Source organism: Spermophilus citellus (assembly GCF_964194105.1).
Source record: "Spermophilus citellus genome assembly, chromosome: 4".
In the NCBI taxonomy this organism is placed as follows: domain Eukaryota; kingdom Metazoa; phylum Chordata; class Mammalia; order Rodentia; family Sciuridae; genus Spermophilus; species Spermophilus citellus.
Window position 1 is genome coordinate 31460039 of NC_138185.1, and position 17374 is coordinate 31477412.

At 34.3% G+C, this 17374-nt stretch overlaps 1 protein-coding gene across 6 annotated transcripts in view; it reads right to left on the reverse strand.

Annotated features, from left to right (window-relative positions):
* The window catches only part of GPCPD1 (glycerophosphocholine phosphodiesterase 1), a 57269-nt gene that overhangs the window by 36266 nt on the left and 3629 nt on the right, over nucleotides 1-17374 (reverse strand). For 3 of the 6 annotated variants that reach the window (XM_081288677.1, XM_081288673.1, XM_081288675.1), the window contains exons 2-5: nucleotides 14594-14670; nucleotides 12299-12395; nucleotides 7167-7251; nucleotides 891-966 (exon numbers count right to left, since the gene is read on the reverse strand). In XM_081288677.1, the coding sequence (XP_081144803.1) occupies nucleotides 891-966; nucleotides 7167-7251; nucleotides 12299-12395; nucleotides 14594-14642 (307 nt within the window). In that variant the 5' untranslated portion in view covers nucleotides 14643-14670. The remainder of the gene's footprint in view (nucleotides 1-890; nucleotides 967-7166; nucleotides 7252-12298; nucleotides 12396-14593; nucleotides 14671-17374) is intronic. The other 3 variants (XM_081288674.1, XM_081288676.1, XM_081288678.1) reach the window with 2 other exon arrangements.

Below are 17374 nucleotides of genomic sequence, written 5' to 3' on the forward strand. Positions count from 1 at the left end.
TAAAGAGGATGGAATGAGACATCTATTTAAACAAGATGTGTCCTGATATAAGGTAAAGCAGAAACTCCCACTCCTTATTAATCTAAGCTAGTAAATTAGTAAATGAGTTATCATTCTTAGATTTTAACTTTGCCTAGGAACTGAAAGATACATTTTTCAGCAGTAAGTTAATATATAGATGAATACAAGTGGGTAACTTAATGTATGTAAAATGAACTTCAAATTCTACTTTCAGTATGGAAAGGGAAATTCAAAAATACTTGTATGAAGAGAAATGCCATTTTTAGGCACAAGAAAGCTGAATAATGTTTAAAAAAAAAAAAAAAAAAAACTCTTGGGATTACCACTTCCAAAGGCAGCAGGGAATTTAAATAAACTAGCAAGAATCTATGTCAACTACAAAGATATTTGAATTCACTCATACAAGTTTATCCAAGTATTTACTCATTTAAAAAAAGAATAATTTATTCTAGTACCTTTACTATTCAAAGCTAAAAGTTATGAAGTTTTTGTTTTGGATTAATTCATTCATCAAATGTTCTTTTACTAAGCCTGAGCAAGCAATCAAATAAATCCATGGATGCTCAGTCAAGAAGAATGTTATAAACTTCCTAACCCCTCAAAATGAAACCAAGTATTTCATAATAAACTAATCTGACCCAAGAAAACAAAAATAACTAGGCAAGCATTTCTAATAAAATTTGTAAAGACAATTAGTAACTGTTTAGTTTTGAAAATAAGATTCATGAAACGCTAAGTGAAATTTGTAGTACTAACAATGCATTAACTTTAAACTTTAGAATAAAAATTTATTAAATCCCACTAAGACATTGTGCAGCATATTAGTAACTTATGCATATGCCTCAAACAGATGCAGTTAATGCCCATACCTAAAGGGGTTATTGATCGTGGTTGTAGATGAGTCTCCCACTTGTGAACTATGACTTGACATGGACCACCGATAGTCTGCAATTTAAAAGTTAAACGTCTGCAATAATTTCTTATATCTTATTTTCTACCCATGACTCCATTAGATGTTTGTGGCCTAAATCTTATACTAAATATGAGACCAAGAGATTCATCTCGGTAATTATCAATATTATATGCCAAAATCAAGAATGTACCCAGGTTACAAAATATGATGTAATGCTGGAAAAAAAATAAAAAGTGAGGCAGTAAATAAAGAAAAATGAGATGAACTGGCACACAAAACTCTCTTAAACCCATTCGTAAATGAGCCTACAATACTCAATTTTTTCCAAATAAATTTTCATTTTGATCTGATATTATTTCTGTCATAAGTTAATATCAAATATACTCTGGAATGTTGGCAAGCATAGGAACTGCCAGATAAAACATTCATCTCCCTCCTCTATTTAAGAAAGTGTTTGGAAAACACTTTAAACAAGACTACAATATGAGAAATAGTAGGAATGAGTACTTTGAGATCAATTATCACAAGTTACTCAAAGAATTAAAAGGCATAATAAAGTTTTTCATTACATTTATTGAAGAACACTAAGTGGGAAATAATAAGAACATCAGATTTCTCATATCACTGTGACCAGTGTCTTTAAAGAAGACAGAAAACCCGCTAAAGAAAGGACACAGGGCAGGTAAACCTGAAGAACAAGTGTGATAGTAGGGGAATTAATGTCCAAATTTAATTCTTATGCCTAAGAGTTTATAAATTCATACACTGTGACAATTCCTAATACTGTCTTCTGGTATCACATTCCTTTACTAAAAAAGAAAAAATAAAGCTGTATGTGTTAACATACAACAATTTTAAAGTATATTCAGGTTCCCTGAAAGACTGAAATTTTAAAGCATTGTACTCTTTAATTAAGAATCTTAAATAATTAAATAATTAAGATAAAGCTGTTAAATACACATTTTTTTAAAATTTTTTAATTAAAATTTTAGTTGTAGATGGACACAATACCTTTATTTTATTTATTTATTTTTATGTGGTGCCAAGGATCAAACCCAGTGCTTCATGCATGTAAGGCAAGTGCTCTACCACTGAGCCACAACCCCAGCCCCTTCAATACACATTTTAAAAGCAAAATTTCAAAATTTATCAAAATTCAAGATACTGTTATTTTTTATTTACATATTCTAAAGAAATTTAATTACATAATTATATAAAAATCTAGTAGCACATAATTTTGGGATAATCATTATCAATATTTTCATATAAACCTTTTGAGCTCTTTTCCTAGGCATATACTAAAAATACTGGAACACATAGTTTCCATCTCTAGAGTGTACATCTTTAGATGATGTCAAACACTCTTCTACATATCTTAATGGATTTTAATACTGATTGACTATATTTGATAAGTGTGCCAAATGATAACAAGTATGTAACAAATGAGGGACATTATTAATTAAACATGAGATAATTCAATCACTTCAAATAACCAGGTTAAATTTTTTAAAATTTGCAACTTTTGAAGCTTAAAAACTACAACAGCATTATTCATTGAAATTGTTAATCCTAAAATTATAAATGAAATGATCTTTCTCTATCTAAATACCTCCTTGCTGTAAGGGTTTATTTACAAATTGGTAGATTGAGTAGATTAAAAAAAAAGTGTAATAATGTTAAACTACTCATCTTAAAATGTGAATATCATTTCCATTATATTAAAAGAGGAAATACATGTATTTTCCTTCCACTAGATATTTTTTAATACAACTTCTTTCCTGATATATATTTTAAATTTGTTTTTTAAACATTCAACTTTTAACCCATAAAAGAGAGAAACATATACATTAAAAATAGGAACAAAGCCAGGCTTGGTGGTGAATGCCTATAATTCCATCAACTCAGGAGGCTGAGGCAATTGATTAAAAGTTCAAAGTCAGCCTCAACAACTCAGCCAGGCCTTAAGCAAGTATGCAAGACCCCATCTCAAAATAAAAAAGGAGTGGGGAGGCAGGTCAGTAATAAAGCACCCACAGATTCAATCCCAAATATCAAAAAAAAAAGGAACAATTTTTTTTACTAATGAAAAACAGCCAAAATGACCTATGCCTTTCCTTCACCTCTCCCGCCAAATTATATGGGATTACATTCTCATAAAAATTACTAGATTTGAAAGGCGTGCTGTTAATATGTCAACAGGAATAAAAATGTGTATACAGAAAAAGATTATTTTCATTTTCTTTTAATTCAAGTGTCAGGAGAACATAAAATTCAGACTGGTCTATCACGTAAGGACAGTTCTGTGTATGTATTAAAATATTTGATAGGAAACTTATTTAGTAGCAACTTTAATATTCCCACTCATCTATTTTAGTAACAAACCCATCACTCATGCCATAAAATCACCTAGAAATAATGTGGTGCTAGAGGTTAAACTCAGGGCCTTGTGCATGCAAGGCAAGCACTCTAACAACTGAGCTATCTTTAGCCCCAGAGCTTTTTTTCTGTTTATTTATTTTTTGCAGTTCCAGGAATCAAACCCAGGGCCTTGAGCATGCACTCAACCACTAAGCTACATCCCCAGTTCTTGAATAGTGTGTCTGAGGGGAAGTCCATAGGTACAGCTCAACAGATGATTTTTAAAATGATGTTTACTAGCATTCACATTACAATTCCATGTTGGCTGGTATACAAAGTGATACAATAACCCCCCCCCCCAAAAAAAGGGAACCTACTCTTAAAATACATCTTAACTTCCAAAATTGATACTACTACTTTATTAAACTTGAGAAGGTAATCTTGAATTTTAGCTTTACTGAAGTCCTTTTAAAAAATAAAAGCTAAACCCTAAATATTGGGAAATTCAAATTCTCAAACATGCCGTTCTTTTTAATATACTAACTGTAATAATTCATTCGTCAACATTTTAGAAAACGAACAGTTCTATTCTGCAAAATACTGCAATGATTTTAAGTTTTCAGAGTAAGGTAGAAGGTGGATCTTTGGAAGAAAAAAGGAAGAATACCAGTCCAAGACAATAAAACAGTACTAATAGAGTTATTTCACATTTAGTATATCTAAAATCAGATGAATATAGGAATGTTTTTGAATATGTATGTTAACAAAAACATTTAAAAACATTTAAAATCAATTTGTTTCTGGGAAAAAAATCTTAATTATTGCTTTCTTAAACAGTGACATTACTTGGCTACATCAAGCACTGAGAAGGAAATAAAATTGTCCAACACATTGACTAGGGGTTTGTTTCTGAACAAACGAGTATGCAAAATTATCAGTGAATTCTAGTACTATCACTGCAGATATGAACTTCCAACATTTTTACCACAATTTTGTATGTAAAAGAGGACTGAGTAATTTTTATTTATGAAGTCATACAGAAGCCAAACGCACTGCTATTTTAAAAAATCGCTATTTTTTGTAAGACCAGTAAGAAAATGGTCACTGATGAGAACTGATTAGAACTGAGGAAGCTAGGTCAACAGGTATCTCTAAGGTGGCTCAAATCTCAAGTGGATAGCTAAGAGCAGTTAGCACACAGAACTTCACTATAGTAAGAAACCATTCCACAAAATGACAACCTAAGCTATTTTAAAAATTAACAATTATCGACCTCTGACAGATGATTTTCTTGTTCAAGGATTTAAAGAAAAATCAAGGGAGATTAAGATCAAAATAAGAATTTGTATTGAATCTAACTGAATGTTAGCACCTGTAAACATTAGAAATAGATGTGTTATTGAAACATAAAGACCTACTTTCACACACAAAAAAAGAACAAAGCCTTCAAAGGATAATTAAAAACTGGCTAACATTTCACAATGAGAAAACACCCCTAATTCTAGTTACCAGCAAAGAGGGGTGAACATGAATAAAGAAAAAAAATGCTTAAATTACATGCAAATTCAAAAGTATCTTTGGTGAAGATGTGACATTAATGGGACTGTAGACTCAAATGTTTTCATTCAGGAATACTCATTACTTTTATTTAAGTAAGATAGTAGTTTGCCTTGTCACGTATAAAATTATTTTAAGATTCAACATATCAACACGTCACTCTAATTTTACAAAACGTAAAAATACATATCTGAGAAAAAAGGACTTCAGAGCTCAAATTCTAAACTAAAAGGAACATGCCAAAAAAAAGCAAAGTATGGACGAGAAAATGTAAATGGTAAAATTTTATTTGCTCACAATAAAATTTTAGTAATGAAAGGAATCTAAGAAACCTGGAGTTCAAACCCTTCATTTTACAGTTGAAAGCAGCTAAACTATACAAGCCAAGTGACTTGTCCAAAAATAACAGATTTTTAGCTTAGGTTCTACAACTGCCTAGTTAGAGTCCCCCCTAAACTTTTGATCCAATAAAATTAATATTACTTCCCATAACGATTTTTTAATACTTTCATCATTGTTTTGCTTTCCTATCATTATTCATCATAAAAATATAATCCATTAATTTACATCATTTCTTGATTTAAGATTCCCTGCACATTACCTTTATCATTTGACAATACACAATTGAGACAAACTTTGATAATACTTATAGTAAAAATGTTTCATTTAAAAAGTGCCACAGACTTATTTTAAAATAAGTATCACTTTAAGCCAGCATGTGGAAAAATAGCCATATACATGGGATTTTATGCAGCTATTTACTCTATTCCATGAAAAACATACTTACCATGGCAGCCCCTGCATCACACGGTACATGTGTACACGATACAGAGCAAGCACCTACTTAAAGAAACACACTCACCAACACATACTGTAAACTTTTGCAAGTATTACATGGGGATAAACTTGTGTTTTTTGTTTGTTTGTTATTTATTTGTTTGTTTTACTGTTCAGGAGACTTCTTGCCAATTTTTCAAAAAGGCATTTTGGACTGATTGCTATTGTGGTTACATTTTCAATGAAGTATAGAAAATATTACAGGTTGGCTTAATTTTACCTGTTGACAATAGTCTTACTTTAGAAAACTATGCCGAGGACTTATTGTGATTTTTCTTTTCCAAATTCCAAGTAAAATTTAGTTGATTTACTATGATACAAAGCTAGATTTCACACACCAGGATTCTCAAACTTTCAAAGTCAGGAGTGTTGTGGCCTATGTAGCTAGACACAATAGTTCAATTTATACTGAAAATCTTCACCATGGTGTTGTGGCCCTATGCAAATAAATAATAGATGCTCTTTTCTTAGGTTGTTAAAGTGAGATCATTATCAAGATAAGCCAACACAATGATCAACCATAATGTAATCTAAGTTCAATTACTTAGTATTTACAAAGTACTTGGAATAAAAAACGTAATAGGTGCAAAAGACAGCTGAAATGGAGTCAGTTTTCTTTCTTCTTTGTAATGGTGGCTAAGAAAATGAGGTAACAGTGACTGCTTGCATTTTTCACATGTAGCAAAAGAATCTAATGACTACCAAGGGAAATACTTTTTTAAAAAGATCTAATCTGTGTTTTTCCTAGATCCCTGCTCAAACTCTTGTTCACATGCAGCCTAAGAGTGTCAAAGGTAAAAATCTGAAGGAAAAGAATCCTTTCAGCAAATAAGTATCTGTAGACTAAGAGAAAAAGAATCAACTTTTATTCTTATCTAAATATGAAAACAATCCCAAAATAATAAATCACCGTGAAAAGGCAGATTGAGAATTAACAGATATTCCGAAGACTTTCAGAAAAGATCCTGGCCAATCAATACTACCTTGTAAAAAAAAATCTAGGAGGAATCACTTCAATATTGATGAGTTAAATAACAGTCACTAAGAGATGACTGCTGTGAAATAATTTTTTAAAACAATTAACCATTTAAAGCTGGCTACGTGCTCCTCTTAATATATCTACATGGTATAAAATTTAAAAAAAAAAAAAAACAAAAAACAAAAACCTTTGTAACTGATTACTAACTTACAAAAGTTACCAAAAATGCAAACCTATAGAGAACATTCATCATTAAAACAAATTTCATGATAAGAATATTGCAGAAGATACTTACTATCAGTCTTTTAAAAATTCCATGGCAGACAACATCTGCCTCTGAAGTGGCTACTTACTTGGGTTTTGGTACTAAAATGTTATTGAGAACTCCATTCCTTATTTGACCAAAACAAACTCATTTTATTTTTAATGTTTTCAAAGTTAAGCTAGTTGCTTTTGAAATAAGCAAATAAAGAAATTGGAAACTAGATAAAGAAAACATACCTTTGGTTCTAAAAAGCACCCTCTGAAGTAGCGATATTGAACTGATATGCCTCTAGTGAGTTTAATGGTTGCTTTCCACAACATGCTGTGAGGGGGAAAAAAAAATCAAAGCAGCATCAATATCAAACTAAAATTATACATAAACAACTCAGAGTTCACAAAACCTCTCAGATACAGTATGTGGCCAATACCATCCATTTATTCCTACACAAAATTTAACACAGGTTTACTCTACAGCAGGTAACAGAAACACAGCAATACTGTAGGACAGCCCCATCTTTAAGGAGTTTGCTTTCCTATGTGGACAAATAAATAAGCAAACAAAATACACTGCATGGTTTGTTTGTTTTTTTGGGGGGAGGGGGTACCAGGTATTGAACTCAGGGGCACGACACTGAGTCACATCCCCAATCCTATTTTGTATTTTATTTAGAGACAGAGTCTCACTGAGTTGCTCAACATCTCACTGTTGATGAGGCTGGCTTTGAACTTTTGATCCTCCTGCCTGAGCCACTGGGATTACAGGCATGTACCACTATGCCCTGCGATACACTCCAAGTTTTAGAGATGCCTTTGGAACAAAGGCCTCAGTGATGAAGAACTATCTGAACTGAATCCAAGTAATGCAAAGGTGAAAGCCTATATCACAATCTTCTTGCCTTCCTACTTAGCTTGGGATGTTACATGGTTGCTAAGAGGCTTTGGGCTGAAAGGCTTTAGGTCACGAGTAAGGAGGGAACACTGACAAGTTGCACTCATATTACTACACAGGCTCTAGTTACTCCCAAGTCACCCACTTAGTATCTGTTACTTGCTTCAATTCAATGTCTTCCTCTGAACTATGCTACAGCTGCCTCAACTGTGATTCATGATTTTAACTGATCTTGTAGCTTCAAATGAGGGAACACTGATATCCAAAGTGGAGTCCTGGGAGTATCAGTATCATCTAGAAACATGTTAGAAATGCAGATTCTCAGGACCCATCCAGACCTACTGAATTAGAAACTCACATTTTTTAATTGGTGAATTATAGTTGTACATAATGATGAGATTGTTATATATTCACACATGCACACAATATAATTTGGCCAAGATCACTCCCCAGCACTTCCCCACTCCCTTCCTGTCTTCCACCCACTTGGCCCCTTTCCTCTACTGATCTCTTTGATTTTCATGAGATTCCCCCTACCACACACCTTTCTCTTTTTCCTTTCCAGCCTCCAGATATGAAAGAATATATATGACACTTGAACTTCTGAGTTTGACTTGTTTTGCTTAATCACCTCTAGTTCCATTCATTTTTCTCTAAATGACATAATTTCATTTTTCTTTATGGCTGAACAAAAGTTCATTGTGTATATATACCACAATTTCTTTATCCATTCATCCACTGAGGACACCTAGGCAGATCCCATAGTTTGACTATTGTGAATTATGCTGCTATAAACATGGGTACGTATGTATCACTGTAGTATAATGACTTTTAATTCTTTGATAGATGTGTGTGTGTGTGTGTGTGTGTGTATATATATATACACACACACATATATACATACACACACACACACACACACACACCAAGGAGTGGTATGGATGGGTCATATTTTTTGAGGAACCTCCATACTGGTTTTCCACAGTGTTTACAATCTCACCAATGTAAAAGTGTTCCTTTTTCTTCACACCCTCTTTAGCATGTATTATTTTTTGTATTCCTGATGAGTGGCCTTCGGAATGGTATAGGATGACATCTCAGTGTAATGAAGACTTGCACTTCCCTAACTGGCAATGATGTTAAACATTGTTTCATATTTTTTGGTCATTTATATTTCTTCTTTTAAGAAGAATCTATTCAACTCATTTGTCCATTTATTAATAGGGTTATTTGGTTTTTTTGATGTAAAATTTTTTGATTTCTTTATTCTAGATATTAATCCTCTGTCAGAAGAGTAGCTAGCAAAGATTTTCTCCCATCCTGTACATTCTCTCTTCACATTCCCAATTGCTTCTTTTGCTGTGCAGGAACTTTTTAATTTGATGTCATCCCTCTTAACTCTTGGCATTATTTCCTGTGCTTTAGAGGTTCTTCTAGTCTGTATTTTAACAAGGTTCCTGGTGACTCTGATGAACACTTAAGGTTGAGAGCCACAGTCACAGACCATTACCTAATCATTAATTCAGCATGAGTAGTTCAGTGCATACAACAGCTCCAAATGATTTGTGTGTGTGCCTATATGTATGCCAGCCTACCTGCCAGCCTGCCTGCACAGGATCCACCCTGGGAGATTCTGACTTCATGGTACCTAGCCACACAGAACTTATAAAACTTTACAGGCCAATCAGATGTATATGGCCAAAAGCAAGGATAGCAAATGCTCTACATGGGTAAGCCTCAAAATCCTTTTCAACAGAGGGCTTCAGGTAGATTCATCAACTTATTTCTGCTGCTACCATATCTAAAAAAAGGCAGAAGAGGGAAGATTTCCAGGAATATCGCATGCAGCCAGCCAGAATATATAGAACTAGCTCCAGATGTGCACAGAAGAACTAGTGATAAGCTTTGAAAAATGTGCTGGTGCTCCTCTCCCATCCACTACCTCGCAGTATCCGTGTTGTGTTCCTCTGGTTAAGAATTACTAAATAAAGCAATGGAAAAATCAATACACCACGTCTTTTTACTTCACTTCTTGAACAGAATGCTTCTTAAGTTAAAAAATGAACCAGAACTGTTTCATGAGTTCAGTGAATTCAAGATTGAACATAATCTGATTAAACTTCAGGAAAAAGGGCAATGAAATTGAGTACAGGGTTGAAATGTGCTCCTATCCTCTCCTAAAGTGTCAATAAAATATCCAAAAAAAGCAAATAAAATCATAAGTGACCCTCATCTTCACCCTTCTTAGGAAACATTACTACAACCTTCAAATGATCTGTAAGTAGGAAAAAAGTTCCAACAGAGCTCTACCTACCACCTGGCACCAAAAACTAGTAATAAGCTTAAAGAGGGACACAGAGGCCCTAGAGGTAGAGCACATTGAAATCCCAAAGATATGCCATACTTCTAAAATACCAAAAAATGTCATTTGGGGCTGGGGATTTGGCTCAAGTGGTAGCGCGCTCGCTGGCATGCGTGCGGCCCCGGTTCGATCCTCAGCACCACATACAAAGATGTTGTGACCACCGAAAACTAATAAATAAATGTTAAAAATTCTCTCTCTCTCTTAAAAAAAAATGTCATTTGAAGGCAAGCAGATTCTCTTGTACTCTTGAAAAGCACTTCCTTTTTCCCTGTGAAGCACTCACACTGTCTATCTGCTATATATAACTCCCTATGACTTGGCTTTATTTTGGCATACATCGGCAATATATAAATGGCTGGTCCCTTAAGGTTTGATAGGTTTAAGTACTGTGTCATTCAGTCCACGTCACTTTGACTAGGGTGGCTGAAATAATTCAAGACAAGCAGAAGTGTGTTTTAGAGAAAAGTTCAGAAAAGTTTCAATGCAGACAGGAATAATTGATCTGAAAAATCAAAGAAAAAATGGCCACTTGAAAAAAATAAACATCTTGTCCCTCTGGGAGTCTAACAAGGAGTATATACCAATATAATCTACGAATAAAACTTTACCTATAAAAACAGCTGAGGACCAGAAGGGAAAATGGATCACACGACTGACAAACAGGAAAAGGGGTATTCTGTGTGCTTCTGTTTTTCTTTCCTTGGCTCACAATATGGTACTGATTTACTTTTCTTTGTTGTTTTCCTAGATTTTGCCATCCGTGCTCCTCAAGCCACCACTGTAGAGGACCAGTTCTTGTCTGCTGATTTGTTTTATTCAATGTGTCCAATGACCAATACTCCTCATCTACACATGTAGTTCAATGAGATGAGCCTTAGACGATGTTTACCATGTACATTTCTGAATGCTTGCTCTCAATTTCTGCACTTTAAAATTTGGTATCAGTTCATATCACTGATTGAAAAAAAGTCCTTTGGATGGGTCTACCAGCCATATTTTTAGTAGCATTGCTTTATGGGAAAATTAATTTTGAGCCTAAGGAGTCATTTTTTGTTTTGTGACAGGGTCTCACTAAGTTGCTGAGGCTGGCCTTGAATTTGTAATCCTCTTGCCTTGGTCTCTAGAGATGCTGGGATTCCAGGCAAGCACCACCACACTTGGCTTCCTTAGCTGGTATTTTTTATAGTGGCACTGGATGTATTTGTACACTATTTAAGACAATGCATAACACTTCCAAATATTGAGAAGTGGGATAAGGGCCACCTCTGTTGACTATCTACTAGTCTAACCCCTTTACTAGGTAGATGAGCTGAGACCTACAGACATTAGACTTGCCCAAGATTAGTTAACTGAATATTGGTGACACCCAGATTCCCCTTCACATAGTTCACTGCATCTGTGCTGTTTAGTGCTACATTCCTTTTTTTAAAAAAAGAGAGAGTGAGAGAAGAGAGAGAGAGAGAGAAAGAATTTTTAATATTTTATTTTTTAGTTCTCGGCGGACACAACATCTTTGTTGGTATGTGGTGCTGAGGATCGAACCCGGGTCGCACGCATGCCAGGTGAGCGCGCTACCGCTTGAGCCACATCCCCAGCCCCGCTACATTCCTTTTTATTAGTTAAGATACCAAAGTGTGTGTTCCATTCTCTAATCTTTTTAATTAATATCTTGTATTTCTCAAGGATATAAATTTCATAGGTGAAAACAAAATTAATTGGATGTCTTATCTAGAACATGTACTGAGGGCTGGAGATATAGCTCAGGGGTAGAACGCATGTGAAGCCCTGGATTTGATCCCCAAAACTAAAAAAAGTTGAACTGAGAAACCAAAAAGACAATTTTGCTCTTTAGCAGTAAGTATCCAAAGAACCAGTCAAGAATTTTAAATGGTTGAGAGGAAAGAGATTGAGGAACAGAGAAACCAGTTTTTCACAAAAACTTTGTAAAACTATTTCACTCCTTAAATAGCATACATGTAATATTCTGACATAAATTAAAGAAAAATTATACACTAATATAATGTATATTAAAAGTATATTAAAGTATCTTAGTAGTTCCTCCATTTATAATGTGAATGTCACAATTACTCTGTAACCTGACATTGCCATGCTTACCTTTCACCAGTCTCGTTCTCTGGAAGAAGAGCCACAGCATTTTGTGGATTCCAGTTTCCCAAAGCATCATAACTTCCACATATCGCAAAAACTTCCCCTGAAGAAATACAAAAGTCTTTTCCTAAGCAGGAAAGTTTCAAATTTCAAGTTCAGGAAAACAAGAAAAGAATAACCCTTTGCACTAGTTCAACTGGCTGTGTGTTCTTTGGCCAAGATAGAAAAGCTTCACATGGAAACATGGGGAAGATCCAGGGACCCACTAGCACCTATATTTTATTTAACTTGACTCACCTCTCTAGAACCAAAGTCAGAGAAAATGGGAAGGCACACGGAAGAAATTCTCTTCATTTGTTCAACTTCGTACTGAGATAGTAACAAGCACTCAAGAATACAAAGTGATCAAGCCACAGTTAATGCCTTCAAGGCAGTTTCCAATCTAAAAAGGCAAACCCTAAATGCACGTAAGCCTTCTAAAGAAATATTAACCAATGTTTTCCAAGAATTCAAACAGTGACTATTAACTATTAATCAAGAACTTTATCAATGGGACAATAGCAAAACCCCCCCCAAAAAAACAAACAAAAAAAAAAAAAAAAACAAAGACATAGTGAAAAATCCAATACTCCTCACTCAAATAATGACTATTTTTTCACCTGAATACTTCTCATCTATAGGTATGCCTGCATTTTACCAATTTTACTTTGTATTTCTACTGATTCCCTGGGAATATATTTCTGAAAAAAAAGGAAACATTTTATTAAAACAAATCCACCTCTATCTTTAACTGGCCCTCATTTTTAAGAGAGTACAAAGATGTGAATGCTAACTAAAGAGAATTTGTAGAGGACTCCCCCCCATACATATCCTTTTTACTTACTTGTTCCTTCCCTTTCACTTCTTTCTAATCATGCATCCCTGTACTCCCTACTCTCCACATTCAACAGTGATCATGCTGCAAAGAGGAAATCAAGGCGATGGGATCCTATGGAAGGTAGGAGTGGGGTCTTCCCATGTCTCTTCCCTATCCCTCTACTTCCTCCTTCCCACCTATAGAGTCAACAGGCACCATTATCTACTTCATTCTAGTCCCTGAGAATGTGTCCCCCCTCATAAAGCTGAAATTCTGTGGCCAGTCCATCTGCCTGACATGGCCAGCTCCTTCAAGCTAAAACTGCCTATTCACAACTCCCTTAAAGGGTATAATATAGTTCTTCTGTCTTCTCTCCAGGAGGCTACATACAGGACCAGAGGTGAGCACTTGGCCCTCTAGAGTCAATAAGTCAGGTGACTAGCAATCTTCAAACTGCAAAATCTACCCAGAGGTAGAGCTGTACCAGATTATCTTGACAACATGAACTTGAAAACACACACACACACACACACACACACACACACACACACACACTCTTTGCCAATTGCCATGAAGGTTGCTAGAATAAAGATGTTAGCTACAGAATGAGTCACTAATTTATTCTCTGAATACATGTTTACTATACGCCTAGTCTGTGCCAAGCACTATGCTAGGTGCAGGAATTTGACATAAACAAGACCATGTTTTCACAGAGTTTACAATCTGCCCACAACAATAAAAAATTAATGAAATAATTTTAATAAAATCTTTTAGAATATGCTACAAAACAGTGCCAGACATTAAGAAAATTTTGCAGGGGTCCTCACCTTGTGGACTATGGAAGTTAGGAGTGGGGGTGGGGTGGGGACACAGAGTAGACATAGGAAACCATTTGAGAAAAACTCAAGAGGAAAGGAGAAGGAACATAGCAGATTTGAGGAACTGAAAGGTAGCCAGTATACTCAGTATTTTAAAGAGAGAAGTCCATAAACCGGGTGTAGCACTGTTTTGATATGCTATCTAAACTAAAATTAACTCATAGTACTTCTACAGACTACTCATAGTACTCACAGTAATTCTACAAAACTAAAAGATAATACAAGTATCCAAAGTTATTTTAGCTAAATATTTCACCAGCTTCTTGGACTAGCTAGCACAATTTCCCTCATTTTCATGATAATTTAAAAATCACAGCCCAACCATTTTCCTTCTGTGCAAAATTAAATAAATCTACAGCTTTTCTCAAACATGAGAATGAGACACTTAGAGGAAGGTTTTCCCCTAAACATTTACTGTTCTCACAGAACATTTCTGATAAGCAAGGCTATAGATATTTTCATCTAAAAATTAGGACCACTTTAATAACAACTCCATATTTAAATAATTTAGATAGGGAAATTGCTCATTTAATTTTAAAAATTGTTTTGAAGTAAAATGTACAATACCTGGTAAAAGATTTCCTCTTATTTCAAAGGTAACTTGAGAAGGTGTCATTTTGATGGATTTGTTTTAGGATGTCTTGCTAGGAAGAAAAAGAAAAGTTATTCACAATACATTAAAATACTGGCATTAGACAGTTATCATGAAACAAGTAAAACCAAGAACTATGTTTACATTTTGTAAAAGAACATTTAATGTCTTTGCAGCTTTACATAGGGTTGTATATTCAAAGAAAAAAGGTCAAAAAGCAAAAAAATGAAAAATCAATCTCAACTATGACCAAAACATTAATTAATTTAGAGTCCTTATATACTGCATTAATTGGGAAATACCTAACAAGATTTAAAGTAAAATTTACAACAAACCTATTCTGTAAGAATGGACCCACCTGAAATATTGCTAAGAAAATTGTCCAATCTTAAGAATGAGTCAAGAGTTTCTTGCCACACATTTTCTCTTCTGATAAGCAGCTGTTCTGAATTCAACCTATCTTTCCTGACCAGATTCATGTTATTAGGGGGGTGGGGGGAATATTAATACAAAAAAGTTTGACTCAAGAGGATTTCTACTTCAATAAGGTGTGGAATGTAATAATAATAATAATAATAATAATAATTATTATTATTATTATTATTATTATTATTATTATTATTTAAGATAATGAAGATTGAATCCAGGGATGCTTTCATGCTGAGCTATATCCTCAGACCTTTTTATTTTTTGAGTCTTGTGAAGCTGTTGAAGTTGACCTGGAATAGGTAATCCTCCTGTCTCAGCCTCCCTAGTTGCTGGGATTACAAACCACCCTGACCCCTGACCTGCTGACTTTAGTAACAAGGAAACAACCAAAAAAAAGTATCACTCACTGAAACTAACTAGTTTTTTTTCCCCCTTTCTTTCCAGTAACACATTTTATGTCAAATAGAATATTCATCCTCACATTCCTGACTTTGAATCACTTTGGTGATTTATAGAAATCTAAATCTCTAAGATTTTGAGATCTTTTACTGTTTTCACATTTTCTAATTTTTTCCTTTTTCCCTTTCTTGGTCAAATAAATCATCCCCTAACTTAAGTAACTTGAGGAAAGACAGGAAACAGCTTTAAATACATACATACATATTGATATCTAGATATATAAACACACACACAAATAGCTACATAGTTTAAAACACATACTCTCCATAAGGATATATCATACTATAACTTCTAATACCTCCAAGACTTATAAATCCCAATCCATCAAAGTTCCTAAAAGAATTTCAATGTCTTTCTTCTGCATCATTTCCATTAACTAATCACCTAAATTTCATTAACATCTATAGATTATAAAATAATCCTAAATTATTTTCATAGCTATTCATTCCTCTATTTCTTCTCTGCTTCCTTTCCCTCCCTCTGAACAAATGCATAACTCTACAAAGGTCATTTAATAAAAATTGCTACCCAACAGTTAACAACATCAAGGTATCTATTATCATTGGTTCTCACTAAAGGCAATTTTACCCTCTAGGGAATATGGGTAATATCAGGAGGCATTTTTAGTTGTCACAACTGAGAGGGTTCTTCCTAACATTTAGTAGATAGAGGCCAAGGGTGCTGCTGAACACCCCACAGTGCACAGAACATCCCTCCATGTAAATGTTCAGGTCCAAATATCAATAAGGCTGAAGTTCAGAAACCTGACCTATAATAGCTATAGAAATAGGATCAAGAGTCAGAGCTCGGGGCTGGGGATGTGGCTCAAGCGGTAGCACGCTGGCCTGGCAAGCGTGCGGCCCAGGTTCGATCCTCAGCACCACGTACAAAGATGTTGTGTCCGCCAAAAAACTAAAAAAATAAATAAATAAATTCTCTTTCTCTCTCCCTCTCTCTCCCTCTCCTCTCTCTTTAAAAAAAAAAAAAAAAAAAAAAAAAAAAAAAAAAGTCAGAGCTCAATGTGAGCTACAAACTATGTATCATCACATTTATATCAATTATAAAATGTAATACTAAAAATACACCTTATACTCTTTTTTTTAGAGAGAGGAGAGAGAGAAAGAGAGAGAGAGAGAGAGAGAGAGAGAATTTTCATATTTATTTTTTAGCTATTGGCGGACACAACATCTTTGTTTGTATGTGGTGCTGAGGATCGAACCCGGGCCGCACGCATGCCAGGCGAGCGCGCTACCGCTTGAGCCACATCCCCAGCCCCCTTATACTCTTATAATACTGGTGTCATGATGTACTTAGACAAAGAATTCCATATTTGATGACTCTACTATTTCAGTTAATAAATTCAAGACTGGAGAAAACTTGTCCTTGATCAAAATAATTTCCAAGATATGTCATTCTACTTTCTGTGTCTAAGAGTAAACACCATCAATTTAAAGTATATACATCCAATTCTGGAATTGTCAAAGAACATTCTCAAAATAAAGAGCTCTAGATTGTTACTCCCTCATTAATTTGTTATCTGAATACTTTAATAATTTAAGACGACATCTGATATTAATCTGAGTATAACCGTAAGAGTATATTTCTTTCTAATAAAATTGTTCACTGAAGCACTACAATCTTACATTTAACATACCTCTATCATATGAAGAAGAAACCTTAAGGCTAGCAAAAAAAAAAATCTTGATTTTTAAGCAACTAATTTTGAGAGCATAAACCTCATCATCCAACAAAATGGCTAAATGGCCAACTTCAATCTTAAACTGTAATTTGTACTTTTTATTTTTTAGTTATTGGTGGACATAATATCTTTATTTATTTTATGTGGTGCTGAGGACTGAAATTTAGTG